Source organism: Capricornis sumatraensis, chromosome 2 (genome assembly GCF_032405125.1).
Source record: "Capricornis sumatraensis isolate serow.1 chromosome 2, serow.2, whole genome shotgun sequence".
Classification (NCBI taxonomy): domain Eukaryota; kingdom Metazoa; phylum Chordata; class Mammalia; order Artiodactyla; family Bovidae; genus Capricornis; species Capricornis sumatraensis.
This window is the reverse complement of record NC_091070.1, coordinates 26,946,805-26,966,083: the sequence shown is the minus strand read 5'-3', so window position 1 is coordinate 26,966,083 and position 19,279 is coordinate 26,946,805. Positions and strand designations below refer to the sequence as shown.

Below are 19,279 nucleotides of genomic sequence, written 5' to 3'. Positions count from 1 at the left end.
ACCAAGAGAGATCTTTGATGTAAACATTGAAAGCCTCAATAAAGTTAAAAGACTGAAAAAACTCGGAGAAGTTTTAAGTTTTTTTAAAGAAGTTTTTTTAAATGCAGAGAAGAAAGCATTTAAATATAAAAAAGAGAATTATCAAAGATACTTTAAAAACTTCATGTATTTGGAAATTAAATGTCTTTTAAATGATGAATGTATCTAATAAGCTATAACAAGGAAAATTAGAAAATAAACAGAATAAAAATGAAAGTATTTATCAGAATTTCTTACATGGAGCTCAATGCAACTAAATATAATGTGAAATCCAGCTTACAGTCTATGGGAACTTGAATAGAATTTGTATTCTGCTGTCATGTGAGAACTGTATAAATCTTAGTTATGCTGAATTGGATCATAGGGCTTTTCAGGTCTACTATATCCTTCTACTTTTCTGTCTATTCATTCTACTAAGTTTTGAGAGTTTGATATTGAAACTCCAACTAATAATCTTAATTTATCTACTTAAAACTTGTAATACATAGTGGAGGTATATTTTCCAAGTCTCTTGTAAATGTGTCATCATACTGCAACAAATTTAAAAAGTTAAAAAAGAAAAAAACAAGGGCTACGTATCACAGGCAGACCACAGCTTTGCAGATAGTTAAGACGAAATACAAACTACTAATTCTCTCTGCAGAAACCAGAGTAGAAACAAAATAATTTAGTGACCAGCCTTGCAGGCAGTTTCCAATTCATTAATTCATTCTGATTTTAACCTATCAAATAAGTTTTCATCTAATATAGCCATTTGCTTACAAGGTGCCAGAAAACTTCTCCAATGCCTAAATTTCTCCTAATGTTACAGATTCTGTGGAGATTTTTTTTAAATTCCTAATTCAAATCTTTACAGTTGGGAATAAATCTAGTCTGGGATGACAACAGCACTTGGGAGAGTAAATGGAGTAGCGGAATTTAAGTACGTGAACCAAGAACTTCCAGATGTACAGCTGGATTTAGAAAAGGCAGAGGAACCACAGACCAAATTGCTAACATCCATTGGATCATAGAAAAACATGAAAGAATTCCAGAAAAGCATCTATTTCTGCTTCATTGACTATGCTAAAGCCTTTTACTATGTGGATCACAACAAACTGGAAAATTCAAGAGATGGGAATACCAGACCACCTTTCCTGCCTCCTGAGAAACCTGTATGCAGGTCAAGAAGCAACCGTTAGAACTGGACATGGAACAATGGACTGGTTCAGAATTAGGAACGGAATATGTCCAGGCTGTTTACTGTCACTGTGCTTATTTAACTTCTATGCAGAGTACATCATGTGAAATGCCAGGCTGGATGAAACACAAGCTGGAATCAAGATTGCTGGAAGAAATACCAATAACCTCAGATATGAATGATGACACCACCCTAATGGCAGAAAGCAAAGAGGAACTAAAGAGCCTCTTGATGAAGGTGAAAGAGGAGAGTGAAAAAGCTGGCTTAAAACTCAACATTCAAAAAATGAAGATTATGGCATCTGGTCCCATCACTTCATGGCAAATAGATGGGAAAACAATGGAAACAGTGACAGACTTTATTTTCTTGGCTCCAGAATCACTCTAGACGGTGACTACAGCCATGAAAATAAAAGAAACAAAACCCCGTCTAGTGAAAGCTATGGTTTTTCCAGTAGTCATGTATGGATGTGAGAGTTGGACCATAAAGAAAGCTAAGCACTGAAGAACTGATGCTTTTGAATTGTGGTGTTCGAGAAAACTCTTGAGAGTCTCTTGGACTGTAAGGAGATCAAACCAGTCAATCCTAAAGGAAATCAATCCTGAATATTCATTGGAAGGACTGATGATGAAGTTGAAGCTCCAACACTTTGGCCACCTGATGGGAAGAGCCAACTCACTGGAAAAGTCCCTGATGCTAGGAAAGATTGAAGGCAGGAAGAGAAGGGGACGGGAGAAGGGGATGACAGAGGATGAGATGGTTGGATGGCATCAATGACTCAACTGACATGAGTTTGAGCAAGCTCCAGGAGATAGTGAAGTACAGGGAAGCCTGGCATGTTGCAGTCCATTGGGTCACAGAGTCAGACACGACTGAGCGACTAAACAACAATAGCAATTTTCAAAATGCAAAAGGCATTGCAATAGAAAACTCAAAATGGATTTTTTTATACCCTAAATTTTTTTTTTGTAAATTTTTATTTTTACTTTATTTTACTTTACAATACTGTATTGGTTTTGCCATACATTGACATGAATCCACCACGGGTGCACACCCCTAAATTTTTTATACCCTAATTTATACCCTAAATTCCATTCTAGGCATATATTAAAAGAAATGCATGTGGGTTTGTTCTTTACTGAGATAGTAATAAATAATTTAACATACAATTAACTCTATACCAGGCACTATTGTAAGAGCTTTACAAATATTGCTTCCCTGGTGGCTCAGATGGTAAAGCGTCTGCCTGCAATGAGGGAGACACGGGTTCAATCCCTGGGTCAGGAAGATCCCCTGGAGAAGGAAATGGCAACCCATTCCAGTACTTTTGCCTGGAAAATTCTATGGATGGGAGGAGCCTGGTAGGCTACACAGTCCATGGGACACCACTGAGCAACTTCACTTTCTTTACAAATATTAGTTCATTTAATCATCAGAACAACCCTAAGGGGTAGGTGTTCTAATTTAAATGAAATGCCTCACAGAGAGGCCCCAAATCAAAAAGGTATTAAGTTACAGATATGAGATTCAAACATTGGAAATCTGATTCCCAAGTCTGAACTCTTAACCACTATACTATGCTGTATAGAGTGTGTTATTTTTTAAGGTATCCAGCAATTCTTTTATTTTATTTATTTCTTGGCTGCTCAGCATGTGGGATCTTAGCTTCCCAAGAGGGATTGAACAGTGGTACCCAGCAGTGGAAGTGTGGAGTCCTAACTATTGGAACTCCAGAGAATTCCCAAAGTGTATTGTTTAATTCCTTGTATCACTAGGATCAAAAACATCATGGATATATTTTACTTGGTTTTTCTTAGAATGGAGAAAAATTAAATTTCACTTAATTACAGGTAGAAAGGATATCTTATACTGATTTCATTCCCCTGTCTTTACAAAATAAGAAACAGACCCAGGGATGCTACATCATATTTAAGTACTACATTCTAGCAGCCTATTCTGATGCCTCTTCCAAGTTACCATCCATGTTACTTTATACTTTTATCACTACACAAATAAGTTATAATTTCAAGTTTGATAAGGGTTCCTAGTTTCCATTTTCTTCTTAGAGAATGTTGAGCTTTATCTGGTAAATTTAAGTATTTCCTCTAAAAAGAATGTTAGTTCAGTCACTCAGTTGTGTCCAACTGTCTGCAACCCCATGGACTGCAGCACCCCAGGCTTCCCTGTCCATCACCAACTCCAGAGCTTGTTCAAACTCATGTCCATCAAGTCGGTGATGCCATCCAACCATCTCATCCTCTGTTGTCCCCTTCTTCTCCTGCCTTCAATCTTTCCCAGCATCAGGGTCTTTTCCAATGAGTCGATCTTCACAGCAGAGAGTGTGGGTTTGATCCCTGATCAGGGAACTAAGATCCCTTGCAAGCTGCACAGCCAAGAAAACCCAAAACAACAAGAAAATGTGAAAGAAAAATGTACAAATCCTTCAAATTTTCAAATTAATACAAATTTACTAAACTCAAAACAGATTACATGATCTCCTAGACGTTTCTCATTTCATACCACTATCTAATCTTTTCATTGTAAACCCTATCATGGAACACTTATCTAAACATTTCCTTCAGTTATTCTACTAAATGGTTTTACCCTTATTGATATGCTTTCCTTAAATATTTATCACACATAATCAGAATTATTTTTTATATTAGGGTATTTCCATTCCTACTCACTGAAGTTGGTAAGTCAATATAATTATTTATTAATATAATTAAAAAGCAGTTATGAAAACTGTCTTTAGTAGAATTCAAAAATTTTTAAAGTAACTTAAATGTAGGACAAAAGAAAACAACAAAAAATTTATGTATTTTTATTTAAGGAATGGAGAGTATTTATGTAAACAACAGAGGACAAGAATAAAACATTAATGATATACTCATATATGATACTGTTCTCATACACTGCTAGTGGAGTAAAAATTGAGGCAACCTTTCTGGAAAGCATTCTGTCAATACATAAAAGAGCTCTAAATATTCATATACATTGAATCAGTAACCTCTCTCCTGTAACTTTTCACTAAAAAAACAGAAATGAGGGCAAGGATTATATATAAGTATGTTTACCATAAATTTACATATAACATATAACAATGAATAAATCAGTATTTACTGACCATAGTGTTTAAAAATATCAATTTTGGGGAATTCCCTGGTTTTCCAGTGGTTAGAACTCAGTACATTCACTGCCGAGAGCCCAATTCAATCCCTGGTCAGGGAACTAAGATCCCACAAGCTCCACAGCACTGCCAAATAAACTTACACAGACCTGGATCTAATGACTTACTACATACATTTATTGGGACTCTAAAAATGAAAATAACAGATATATCTAATTATCTTGAGGGGGAAAAATAGATACATTAGAAAGATTTAGAACACTAGGGCAGAATGAGGCTAAGTTTCAAGAAGAAACTGGAATTATAAGCCGGACAGTCACAGGGCCATCTCTTCTCTTTACATATCCACTTCATTCTTCTTTTCCTGCAGTCCAGTTTCTCTCTTCTTCAGTCCACAGGGCAGATGAAGGTTTCTGAATTTACTACTTCTTCTCTCAGGAAACCTGCCCAAATAGTACTCTTCTCAATCCTGATGGGCGACATCATGTAGAGAAAATATGTGAGCCCTATAGGTGAGGGAGCCTTTAGAGGGCTGGGAGCTAGACAGATCCCATGAAAGGTGTTTACTTCTTCAGGTGTGGGACCATGGGGTAAGTTTCATAGTCTCTTTGTAATGCAGTTTCCTCATTTATAAGTAATATCAATGGGAACGGAAACCCTATAATACAAAAGTAGTTTGCAGGAATATGAAAATATTTCATTCAATAATGTTTTCTAGGAACTTTTACTGATTGAAAGTTTATGACAAAATGTATTAGTCAGAACGCTTTAGAGAAAAAGAACCAACAGGATGTGTATGTACACATACACATTGAGATTTACTATTGTAAAGAATTTGCTTTATTATTGGATTTATTTTAAGGATTACAGAGGCTGGCAAATCCAAACCCTGCAGGGCAGGCAAGCAGTGTGGAAACCTAGGGAACTTGATTAGCTCAAATCCAAAGGCAGTCTGCTGACAGAATCCCCTTTTCCTTGGGGGATGTTGTGTTCTTCAGTTGCTGTCATTTCCAGTTCCTTGCAACCTCATGAACTGCAGTACCTAGGCTCCTCTGTTCCCCACTAACTCATGAAGTTTGCTAAGTCATGTCAATATATTGAGTCAGTGATCCTATCTAACCATCTCATCCTCTGCCACCCCCTTCTCCTTCTGCCTTCAATCTTTCCCAGCTTAGGGTCTCTTCAACAAGTTAGCTCTTTGGATCAGGTGGCCAAAGTATTGGTACTTCAGCTTCAGCATTAGTCATTCCAATGAATATTCAGGGTTGATTTCCTTTATGACTGTTTTGATCTCCTTGCAGTCCAAGGCACAAGCGTCTTCTTCAGCACCACGATTGGAAAGATCAGTTCTTTGGTACAAGGGGAGACAGTGACAGACTTTCTTTTCTTGGGCTCCAAAATCACTGCAGATGGTGACCGAAGCCAGGAAATTAAAATTGCTCTTTGGAAGGAAAGCTATGATAAACCAAAAAGCAGAGACATCACTTTGCTGACAAAAGGTTCACATAGTCAAAACTATGATTTTTCCAGTAATCATGTACAGATGTGACAGCTGGACCATAAAGAAGACTGAACACCAAAGAACTGATGCTTTCTTTGGAGGAGGGTAGTCTTTCTTTCTCTTAAGATCTTCTACTGATTGGATAAAGCCCCACCTACATTACAGAAGGTTATCTAGTGGCTCTTCATATCAGGTGGCCAAAGTATTGGAGCTTCAGCATCAGTCCTTCCAGTGAATATTCAGGGTTGACTTCCTTTAAGATTGACTTGGTTTGATCTCCTTGCAGTCCAAGGGACTCTCAAGAGTCTTCTCCAGCATTACAATTAGAAAGCATCAATTCTTCGGCACTCAGCCTTCTTTATGGTCTGTCACCTTCTTTCTCTGTCATCTAAAAATATCCTCAAAGAAACATCTAGAATAGTGTTTGACCAAAAATCTGGGTACTGTGACCTAGCCAAGTTGACACATAAAATTTACCATCACACATTAATTAAATAAAGAATAAAGTCCATACACAATATGGTCCAAATTGTTTCAAAATTTTAAGGAATAAAGTTAATACTAGCTTTGTCCTATTCTTCTATTTTCTGAATCTTCTATAAGGTTCAGTAGTCATCCTTTTAACAGTATCAACATTTAACAATATCAACTTATATCAAATTACTTTTCTTCTCCAGAATACCCCCTTTTCTTTAACTTATAATTTACAGTATATTCTTTTTACGATATTGTCCAGTCTATACTTCTTTCTTCTGGAAACGCCCCACTTAGACCCAGCAATGTGGCCCGGGAGAAGCGTTCACACTGTGTGATGCTGTTCTCTGGACCACAGCTACTAGATCAGACAACTGGCTCTAGAGAAGCAGACCCACTGGCTGAACGAAGCTGATTTGGTTCTTTTTCCTAATAGGAGTTTGAAATAAAGTGAGAAGGTCAGCCAGTCTCTGTTATATATTTGAATTCAGAAATGACGTAGAACTAGGGGTGAGGCTGACAGACACATGCCAAAGTAGAGACAGAGAAGAAAGCAGCAGAACTAAGAGGCCACGCAACCTCAAGACGCAAAGATGGACGGCATGCCCTTCCTTCTGATAGTACTCCAGAGCTTGGCTCCAGTCCCTCAGGAGACCTCGTAGCACTTCAGCCTTGACCTCCATGAGGCACCTGCCTCTAGTCCTCAAATAACTTTTTTTTTTGCTTCAGATAGTTCAAATGGGTTACTGGAACACTGTACACCCCTCCCTGCCCCCAGCCTTAGTCAGACAATCCCTAAGGTATCTTCTTACCTCTCAAACTGCTACTTATCAGATTCAGTTCCAGGTTCCTTTCACTCTATCCAGTCCTTAGATATTAATGTCTTTAAAGTTTTTTCCTACTAGACCCTCTGTTCGTCTTACTCTATGCACTCTCTCAGAGCAATATCGTCCACTCTCAGCACTTTGTTCTGCAAATTCATGTTGATGACCAAACCTGTCCAGGTCTCTTTCATGTATACAGCTGCCTTCCAGATATTTACAAAGGGCTGTCTTACAGACACCTCCAACTCAACATATCTAAAACAGAATTCATCTCCTCCAAGCTCCTACTCCTTTCCCTAAATCTGACCTGATTTCAATATTTTCTATTTCTAGAAATCAAACTACTATTTCTTGTCTTTCCAAATATCTGGAAATCTGGGAAGAATCCTTTACTCCATTTTTTCCTCTTTATAGACATATCCAGTTAATTGCCAAGCCTTGCCAATGCTGTATCTTAATCTCTCTCAAATTCACACATTTCTCTCTTCTGCCACTATGTAGGTCAGGGGCCAGTAAAGTCTTTTTCTGTAAAGAGCCAGAAAGTAACTATCTTGGGCTTTGTGGACTGTACAATCAATGTCACAACTACTCATCTGTGCTGTTGTAGCACAAAAGCACAAGGGACAATATACAAATGAACTGACATGGCTGTGTTCCAATAAAGCTTTACTGTATAAGCCACTAGAATTTTGAATAATATAATTTACATGTGTCATAAAATATTCTTCTTTTGACTTTATTTAAAACTGTGAAAGCCATTCACAGTTCACAGGTCATAAAAAAAAATCAGGCAGCAGGCTGATGATGCAGTCTCCTGATGTAGCTCCCCATCAACTCCTCCTTGGACTAGCAAGCAGAGCAACTTCTTACTAGGTCTGGCTTACCTGCCTCCTGCCTTGCTTCTTTCCAGTCCATTGTCCATACTACAGATACAAGAATATTTCTAAAATACCAATCTAATTTCCTTGAGCAAACAGAACTTATTTGTTTTATTCACTCTGATATCTGGAGGGCTTATATTGTTGCCTAGTACCTAAGAAAAATGTGAAGAGATTATATTTGTGGAATTGAATGTCATTACCTTGATTAAAGCTTTTTAGTCAATCAGAAGAAACAAATGTATAATTACAACAGAACAAATGTACTTGTCATTATTCTCAGTTGACATGATTTTCCCCATAGAAAACATGAGACTATCATACAAATTATTAAATTAATTGAGAGTTGAACAAAGTTTATATGCGATCAATATATGAAAGCCAAGGGCATTTCTATACTACAGCCACAAAAAAGTTAGAATATTTGAATTTTAACAAGATATCATTTACAACAGTAACAAAAAATGAAGTAACCAAAAATAAATCCAACAAAAAATATGGTTGATCCATATGGAGAAAATTATAAAACTTCACTGAAATACATTTAAGAAAATTTAAATAAGTAAAACTTATCATATTCAAACATAAGAAAATTCAATATTGTAAGACTATTGATTCTCTCTGTATTAATTTATAAATTCATTTCAATTTCTGTAAAAGTCCAGACAGGCTTTTACATGGAAATTAAAGAGGTGATTCTAAAATATATACTGAAAAGAAATATTCAAAAATAGCCAACATAATCTTGAAGAGTATGATATAGAACTTTCATAAACAGATACCAAGACTTACTTTAAAGCAACTATAGCATTTAAGGCAACGATTATCACTAAAGAGATTAGACAAACAGACCAGTAAAACAGAACCGAGAACCCAGAATTGGACCTGAAAATATGGGAACTTGATATGTAACGTAAGTGGTATTACAGATAATAATACTATAGTGGAAAGGAATAAACTATCCAAAAATGATACAAGGTCAGTTAAATATTTATATAAAAAATTATGTCAGATCCATACCTCACAACACATACAAACCAACTGAAGATGGATCAAAGACTTGAATGCAAAACAACTTTATCTTTCCAATAAAAAGAACTGCAAAAGGATTTTTCTTTTAGAACTAGACAAAATCTAAAGTACATAAAGAAAAATAAAAAGAGTAAATGTATAACTCAGGGAACTCAAACCAGGGCTTTGTGACAACCTAGATGGGTAGGATGGGGTGGGAGGTAGGTTCTAGAAAGAAGGGCACACTTCCCTGGTGGCTCAGTGTTAAAGAATCTATCTGCCAATGCAGGAGACATGGGTTCAATCCTGATCCGGGAAGATTCCACATGCTGTGGAGCAACTAAGCCCCCATGGACCACAACTACTGAGCCCACACTCTGGAGTCCCTGTTTCACAAGAAAGGTCACTGCAGCAATAAGTCTGTGCACCATAACTAGAGAGTAGCCCCTGCTTGCCACAACCAGGGAGAAGCCCAGGCAACAACAAAGACCTAGCGCATCCAAAAGTAAGTAATTAAATTTAAAAAAGAGAAAGACAGGACATACGTATACCTATGGCTGATTCATGCTGATGTATGGCAGAAACCAACACAATATTGTAAAGCAATTCTCTTTCAACTAAAGATAAATAAAACAAAAAAAACCCAATGAGAATTCTGAAAAAATATTTATAAAACTATAATAACAGTATAGTATTTGCACATAATACTGTTGTGTGCAACACAAGCTTCCCTAGTAGCTCAGCTGGTAAAGAATCCACCTGCAATGCAGGAGACCCTGGTTCAGTTCCTGGGTCAGGAAGATCCCCTGGAGAAGGGATAGACTACCCACTCCAGTATTCTTGGGCTTCTCTTGTGGCTCAGACAGTAAAGAATCTACCTGAAATGTGGGAGACCTGGGTTTGAGCCCTGGGTAGGGAAGATCCCCTGGAGGAGGGCATAGCAACCCACTCCAGTATTCTTGCCTGGAGAATTCCCGTGGACAGAGGAGCCTGGTGGGCTACAGTTGATGGGACCACAAAGAGCCAGACACAACTGAGTAAGCATACACATTTGCACACTATATCAGATATATCAACTGTAACTCAAGGTATGGGCAAGGACCCCAAATATATACCTATCCTTAATATATGATAAAAGTGACAGTTCAAGTTAACAGGGAAAAATGTATTATTCAATAAATGGTGCCATTAGGAAATATCAAGTTGGATTCCTTCCTCAAAATGAGACTAGATTCAAAAACTTAAGCATAAAAAAATGAAACTATAAAAGTACTATAGGAAACCATGGTAGGAGGACATCCTAACATTATACAAAACCCCAAAACTATTAAATAAAACTTGATACATAAAAAGAAAAAAATTCTGCTTGGAAAAAAAGTCAGAAGAGAAGTAATAATTTAGGAAAATGTATTTCCAGATCATACCACAATCAAAAGGCTAATTTCACCATAACATAAAAGACTTCAAAAACTAGTAAGTAACCCAAGAGGAAAAACACCAAAAAAATTATGTCTACAAAAACTTATGTAAAAACATCCAAGGCAACATTATTCAAAATAACTAAAAAGTGAACCCCTGGTAGCTCAGCTGTAAAGAATCCGCCTGCATTGCGGGACACCTGGGTTTAATCCTTCAGTTGGGAAGATCCCCTGGAGGAGGGCATTGCAACCCACTCCAGTATTCTTGCCTGGAGAATCCCCATGGACAGGGAAGTCTGGCAGATTACAGCCCACAGGGTCACAAAGAGTCGGACATGACTGAGAAACCAAGCACACACCACGGCACAGAAAGTGAAGTCAAATGTCCATGAGCAGATGAAAAGACACATAAAACAGTGTATATTCATCTACTGGCCTGCATGCACGCGTGCTCAGCTACTAAGATGTGTCCAACTCTTTGTGACCCCATGGACTGCAGCCCACCAGGCTCCTCTGTCCACGCAAGTATACTGGAGTGGGCTGCTATTTCCTCCTCCAAGGAATCTTCCTGACCAAGGGATTAAACTCATTTCTCCTGTGTCTCCTACACTGGCAGGTGGATTCTTTACCACTGGCATATTACTCAGCAGTAAAAAGGAATTGAAGTACTGATACATGCTACAAAATGGATGAATCTTAATACATTATGCCATGCGAAAAAAGCTATTCACAACAGACTACATACTATTTATACAAGATGACAGCAGTAGGCAAATCTATGGAGTAGATTAGTGATTGTCTAGAGGTGCTGAGAGATTGGGGGAAAATAGGGAGCAATGACTATGGGGATGGGGTTTCTTTGGGGGATGATGGAAATGTTACAAACCTGACTGTGGTGATAGTTGCACAATACTATGTGCAGGGGACGGCCCGTGAAGGGTTAAGTCCTGGGAGCTGCTCCGCAGGTATGCAGAGCCTTAGGCGTTGTCCTAAGCTCCCTGTCCCGCCACCCTCAAGAATTCTTGTAGCCCTTAAGGCTCCAGGTCGTCTTGCTCCAGGATGTCTTGTTCCTGCAACATGTCCTAGAAGATAGATTATCTTATACACGTATCATAAAAGATAGATTATCTTATTGAATTCTGTACACAATGGTAGGGGTCTGGTGATTGTATTTTGAGATTAAAGAATAACCTTGTACATGTCTTAAGTCACGTACTTTACCCTATAAATACCGTGGCCTAATAAAGGAAGGCATCAGACATAGTGGGTCTGATCCTCTCAACCCCATCTTTTGTCTCTCTTATTTTTCCACGCGAGGACGCTCCGTTCTCTCCCTTTGCAGGTGCGACTCTTGCTTGTGCTGGCCGCGGCAACTATGAATATACTGAAAGCCACTGACTTGTATATTTTAAATGGGTGAATTGTATGGTACATGAATTACATCTCAGCAAGCTGTTGTGTTGGAGAAGACTCTTGAGAGTCCCTTGGACTACAAGGAGATCCAGCCAGTCCATCCTAAAGGAGATCAGTCCTGGGTGTTCATTGGAAGGACTGATGCTAAAGCTGAAACTCCAATACTTTGGCCACCTGATGCGAAGAGTTGACTCACTGGAAAAGACCCTGATGTTGGGAAAGATTGAGAGCAGGAGGAGAAGGGGACAACAGAGGATGAGATGGTTGGATGGCATCACCGACTCAAAGGACATGAATTTGGATGGACTCTGGGAGTTGGCAATGGACAGGGAGGCCTGGCGTGCTACAGTTCATGGGGTCACAAAGAGCTGGACACGACTGAGCAACTGAACTGAACTGAAGCTGTTGTATTTTATAACCATTAAAAAAAAACCCACAAAACAGTAGAGGTAAAAAGATATCTGTTTCTGCCCATAAACAATTAACTGTTGTAGGAAAAGCTGTTGCACTGAAAACAATAAAAAACCTAGACAAATTATATGAAAGAACTGTTTTCAGATATTGGAAAACAAATAGCACAGAACTGTGATTCATAAGAAAAGAGAAAACAAGTGCAAAGAGCCCTCTGATTGCCCTGGCTTGTTGCTAGAGGGACTTTCCAGGCTGTTGCATGAGAAGAGGAACCAAAACAAAGTCCAACAGTCTTACTGAGCTACGGAGGGAGAAACAGCAGTTCCCAGGAGCCAAAGCAGCAATAATTTTCAAGAGCCTACTGGAAACAGGACTCTGCATGGAGCAAGAACTCCGTGGAGGTGAGGGGGTCTCTGCAAATGGCTGGCTGTGTACTACCTTATGCACACATGGGACAAAAGTCCACCAGGCTGGGGGAAAGCTACTGGAAAGTAATAGACAACCATGTAATTCCCAGAGCTTACACACACCTGCAACTGCTTTCCCATCCGGCAGAGAGCTAAGGGAACTGGGTCGTCTTCAGAAGGTTATCACTGTAAGTCAGTCAGGCTAACTGAGCTCTAGACTATGGTTATTCCAGATTCACTCCAGCGAGCCTAAAAGGAGTAAACTGACAAGTAATTTAATTGTATACTAGACCAGAGATCCAATAGGAACTTCCAGATATAAAAGTATACAGTATCTAAAATCATACCCCATTCTACATGATGTTTACAAGAAAATTAGACGCTGCAGAAAACCAGTGAATTTCAAGTCATAGCAATAGAAACTGTCCAAAATGAAGCAGAGAGAGCAAAAGCACCGCAGTCATCATCATCATCATCATCAAAGCACTAGTGATCTACAAGTGACCAGTGTTTAACAAATCTAACACACGTGAGACAAGTTCCAGAAGGGGAGGATGTTAGGGAAGAGGGGAGGAAAAAATATTTCTAGAAATAATCCTGGAACACTATACAAAAAGAATAACAATGTACTCTGAGTATTATAATATAGATGTAAAATGTATGACAACAATACAAAGGAGGGAAAAGGGAAAAATAAAGCATGCTATTGCTGTACCTGAACTGGTATAACATTATTTGAAGGTAGAGCAAGGACTTGGAAAAAAAACAAAACAAAAGAAAACCAAAGAGGTATAGTTTTTAAAAATTAGTAAAATACCAACAATCTTGTAGGAAAAGAACAGAGAATATCTTTGAGTTGGCAGTAATGGAACAGTCACGTTCTGAATAAATTATGCTGCTAATATACTGGAACATCATGCATGTGCAAAAATCAGATCGCTCTCTCAACGGAAAATGTGAATTCAGAGATACAGTATAACACAGCAGTGTGGGGTCACTTCAGAGCCAGACTGCCTGAATCTGAAATCCAGGCTCTGTTAGGTACCTGCAGAGTCATTTTGGGCAAGTTTTTAACTTCCTCTGCCTCAGTTTCTTCTGCAAACCAGTGACAATACTCATGGGATTTTCTGGGGCTTGAAAGTCATGTAAGGCATTTAAAACAATCACAAGCACAAAATTAGTATTCATTAACTGCTGGGTAAATGAAGAGGAAAATCTTCACAATATATTTCTAAGTGAAAAAAGCAAGGTCCAGAACAGTATAGTACGTTGCCATCTGTAGGAAGAACAAACTATGTAAATATACCACTAGCAAAGTAAAGATCATCTCCAGAAGATTAAATAAGAAATTTCTAATGATGACTCCTTCTGGAAGAGAGAGCCTCCTAGCTGTGACAACAAAAAGAAAAACTGTACGTGCTCAGTAGCTTAAAGTCATGTCCAGCTTTCTGTGACCCCATAGACTGTGTAAGTCCATCAGACTCCTTGGTCCATGGAATTCTCAAGAATACGGAACTGGGTTGCCAGGCCCGCCTCCAGGGGATCTTCTGACACAGGGATCGAACCCAAGTCTCCTGCAGCGCAGATGAATTCTTTACTGCTGAGCCACGGGGGAAAGCCCTACTCTTCTCTTCACATTTTTTACGTAAACATTGGATTTTCAACAATCTATTATCCATTCAAATAAATAAATTTAAAATTGAGATTTATTAATAAGCATGTATAAAATCAGAAAAATGTGCATTTCAAAGCCAAGTATCAGCTAGGTAAAAAGAAATAAAGTAGCAAGCCAATTTCATTTTTTAATAAACTGTATTTCTTCCCAGAATTACTATAATGATCAGTTCCCTGTGGCTTCTAAAGCCTTTTCTGGTCTTTGTCATTTGTGACCTACTTTTCTAACTCTTCTCTTACTTCTTACTTCTTTGCCTTTTATCATTTCATGATCTCATAAATAGTTTCCTTTATCGACAATAAACTATATTATGATAAATATCTTAGGTTTTTTTCCCCAAAGCCTTCATTATGCTTAATTTTTTAAATTCATATTAGAAAAATAGAAGAAAGGAAGGGTAATTAAATCAGCATTTAGTTTCAGTCAACAACTTATGTTTAAAAGAAATATTTGTGACTTTTGTACATGTATCTCAAGGCATATCAAAGCTGTTTTTGTATTGTAAGGACACATATCTATTTCGAAAATTTTATCACGGCAAAGTTAATTTAAAATTGACAAAGCATGATGTGAAGAGTTTTCTCTGTAAGCTCTGGAGTCTGTCCATAAGTTTGCAGTCAGCCTGTGACTCACTAGCTATATAACTTTGAGAAAGTTATTCTTCCCCTATCTCAGTTTCCTAATTTGTAAGCTTGTATTAACAGTAGGATCAAACACTGGTATGTTTTAAGAGCAGACTAAATGAGGTAATAAACATTTCAAACAATATCTGACCCATAGTAAGGCCTTAATAAATATTAATAAAGATAATAATAGTCCTTATTTTAATAATAATTTTAAAAGTAGTGAAAGCATATGGACTAGTTGGGAATGGGTAAGGCTTTAAAGCATGTGATGTCACTAATTTTTTTTAAAAATGAAATTCATCTAAAAATTGTTTAATGTTATTAAGTCAAGTATAAAATTTGAACTCATTATATGCCATATTATTGAAAAATTAAGACTTTATTTCTGGAAAGAACATGCAGAAATAAATATAAAAGGAGTGCTTTACTTTTTTATATTATTCTTCAAAAGACTATGTTTTTAAGATCGAATGTTCCTTATTTCTTACTTTTTCTCAATTCAGCTATAAAAAACTCCAACAAATAATATGATCAAGCTATTTAATACATGGAGAAATGCCATAACACTTTTTATCCTGAATTACTGGAAAAAATTCTTCCAGTATATCAAATAATTGTTTGGAGCCATACTGTTTCAATTTCCCTTTTTGTATTATTAACATGCCTTTAAAAAGAACTGCAAAAGAACAGCAATGTTGGAGAAATATAAAATATAGTCTAAGGATCAAATATACTAATTTTACTGGATGGGACTTAAGAAAGTACATGTTTTTTTCCTCAAAAATATTTAGGGAATTTCAATAAAATGCAATACCCCTTACTTATCTAATGGATCAGAATCTCTGGGGGTAAACTATAGGAACTGCAGTTGATGCAAGCCCCTAATAATTTTTCTGGCTTACTGTTATTTTAAGAACACACGAATAATGAAACTTAAAGGTTTCATTTAAAAGGTTTCATGTAAGTGAACCATGACCAGATTTCAAGCAGGAACAGGAAGTGGCATGAAGGGAGGAGTGAAGCAGATGTCCTACCAAAGGGAGATAACTCAAGTGTCCAGAGAAGTGTCAGCATCCTAGGCACGTAGAGACAAACACACCTGTCGTGAACAAGCAGCAGGAGCACAAGCAGACGGCGACTGTGAGCCAAAACTGCTGTTACTTAGAAAAGCACTAGGCTTTCACTGTTTAATTCCTATCCCACTTCGCAATACATACATTTTTTCATTACTCACTCTGGAAATACAAGCCTCCTAAGTACTACAATACTAACTGGCAGAGAAGAGGACCAAAACACCTTAAAGCAAAGCAAGGTACTTTTGTTTTCAATTCATAACAAGGTTTTTAAACAAAAAAGTAAAAAAATTTAAAAGGTCATTTAGGTTTTTTGTACTGAATTATTACAACCATTTATTAATACAGAACTTTCATGTAAGGGAGTCTTTTTTTCAAAACAACTAATCAAAGACAAATAATTACTCAAATTTTGGAAGTTTATTCAAACCTGTAATGGACATGTAAAAGAATAAACAAATTGTACACGATTAATTCTACTGTAACTGGTCAGTTTCAACATCTGTAAAATGACAGTTTGAGACCAGGAGACGTTTAAGTCCTGACTAGCTCTAATTCTAAGACTGTATGATATATAAAGCCCTCAAACTTTGAATTAAATATACTAGGTTGTTGAAAAACTATACTGTAAGCATACTCTGGTAATTCAAATAACTCTGAAGTGTTAGAATACTGATAGATGCATCCCATGGTACTGTTTTCAGACTTCCTGTTAACATGTGCTCTCAATGAATGAAGAGAAAAAAAACTACTTTCTCTTACTTGGACTGCTAAAAATTAATTGCTTGCAACATAGCTACTCAATGAGGAGTTTAAAAAGGCTCTATCATTACGGAATCCTGAAAAATCTCATAAAAATAAGAGAAACATCATTAGCTAACCAGTAAATATCATAACTCAATGACAGTCTTAAACTCTGAAGTATTTAGATTAATGCATTTGAGATATTTACCTATTATGCAAAACAAGCACCATTACTTTACAATCTGAACATTACTGTGTGTAACTCCTTAGGTTGCATAGGGAAAAAGAAAAAACATTCATGGTACTCTTCCCTCATAATTCTGCCATTCTTATTAGACACATTACACATTTTCCACAGTCTGTAAGCGATGCACTGCCCAGAAGTGTCTGTGAGGACAAGGGTTTATCTATACTGAGATTAAGTCTGAGATAGGTAACTTTACCATAACAGAGTTTACACAGGATGTGTATTTCTCAGAAGATAATTTTGTGCTGTAATGGGGGGGATGGAAATCAAGAAGTCTGATTCCTTAGATTCTTCATAGTTATTAACTTTATTCTTAAGGGACTGGTCTGCAGAACAAACAAACCTCCTTACAATTTAAAAGACAGATAACTAACACACCATTGTAAACCAACTGAACTTCAAAAAGAATTTTAAAGTGACCAGATAAAACAGACATCAGTCTAAAAAGAAATTTTGCTTCTATATAAAAAAGATCTAGCTTTTAAATATGCATTTACAGACCACGAAAAACCGAAAAATGGGAGGCCAGAAGTAGTACGCAAAATATAAAAGTTTTCCCGTTTAAAAACTCACTCATTCCTGGCTGTCAGGCTGTCATATTTACCATTTTTACAAGCCCACTGGTCTGACCAAGATCCCTACTTTTAAGACCAGCTAAAACCAAGCATTTGCAAAGCTAATTCAACATTCTGTAGCTCAACAACTGACAGTACAGATCAGTGATCCAAAAGCTAATTAAATTGTGTCTATCAGCAAATTAGCAACCACACCCCTTAAAAAGAGCACTCAGGCGGTGCTCCATTAACTTCCACTAAGCGTGGCTTTCGTTTCAAATTCATTACTTCATTGCCTGAATGACCATGTTTATTTTACAAACACTGTCACCGGAAAAAGTCAATAACTTTACCTACGCCTGAGACACAAATCAGTCTGGGGAAAGGCACCGTATAAAACGGGTGAATCTTAATCACCCAACGACTAATTATAAGCACGGTATACTTAATCATAATGACAGTCTGTGCATCACAAGAATTAAAAACCTTTTATCAACTCAACTAAAGCCCGATGATAATGTATTACTCCACGAACGGTATTTCCTTTAGGTTCCAAGAAAAGCATTACTATTAAAATAAGAGTTTGATGGCTAAGTCTTAGGTTTTCCCTACCGTTTCATTATCATTATTTAAGGTAGAAAGGGCCTGTTTGCAGGGTACTGTGAAAACCTGTGGAAAGAGAAGTCTGGGAAGGGAATGGCCAAAATCAAGCGACTGCGGAGAGCAACGAGGGCTCGGAGGCTGTGCGGGGAGGGGACAGGGACCCTTACCTGCCAGCGGCCATAGGTGAGGAGGATCATGGAGATGGGGATGGCGGTGCCGGACATGGCATGGGTGGAGGGCATGCTGTACTCAGAGTTGTAGAAAACCTCCAACTTGACCACGGGTGGCGAGGCGGGCCGCGGCCAGCGGATGATGTCCTTGGTGCACTGGCCCAGGTACATGACCAGCACCCAGATGACCACGAGCCTCCGGCCCACCAGGGCGTCCAGGTTCCAGATCCAGAAGGGGAAGAACAGTATGTAAAAGAGTTCGTTGCCCAGCTCCGTGCCGAAGCAGAACAGGTAGTGGAGAGGCCAGTTACTCACGTGGGCCAACTGGCCCTCCTCGCCCGTCAGCGAGTTGCGGCGCAGAAGCCCCGCGCGCCGCGGCGAGGCTGGGCCCACCTCGGTCGCCCGCCCGTTCCGCACGCCGTTGGGGGCGCCGCCGTCGCCCAGCTTGGCCGGGCACTGATTGCGGTCGCTCCCGGGCGGCGGAGGGCCTCCGGACGCCCCCGGCTGCCGCTCTCTGCGCCGGGATTCTCCCGCGAGGTGCGCCTCCGCCTTCTCATCCTCCCTCGGGTCGGCGGCGGCCGCGGCTGTGCAGCTCACCGGCGCTTCCACCCCGCACAGCTGCTGGAAACGGGCCACTTTCTGCGGGTCCTGCAAACTGCTCATCAGCTGGGCCAGCCACTGCCCCAACGACATGATAACGGAACCCCGCGGCCCGCGGGCCGAAGGACGGCGGCGCGAGGGTGGGCCGGCCCCCGGCGCAGCCCGGATCCGTCTCGGCGCGCCTACGGCAGCGACAACTGCAAGGCGAGCGGCGCCTCCCGCCACCAGCTGGGTTCTGCCGGGTGACGGCGCCACAGGCCGCAGCCGCCGCCGCGCGCCCCCGCCCCGCTCGCCCCTCCCT

The 19,279-nt window shown here is 38.9% G+C and overlaps 1 protein-coding gene across 1 annotated transcript in view; it reads right to left on the bottom strand.

Annotated features, from left to right (window-relative positions):
* The window catches only part of SGPP1 (sphingosine-1-phosphate phosphatase 1), a 41,177-nt gene extending 22,106 nt beyond the window's left edge, over positions 1 to 19,071 (bottom strand). Inside the window, exon 1 of the mRNA XM_068966721.1 lies at positions 18,376 to 19,071. Coding sequence (XP_068822822.1) covers positions 18,376 to 19,071 — 696 coding nt within the window. The remainder of the gene's footprint in view (positions 1 to 18,375) is intronic.
* Positions 19,072 to 19,279: the final 208 nt, after the last annotated feature.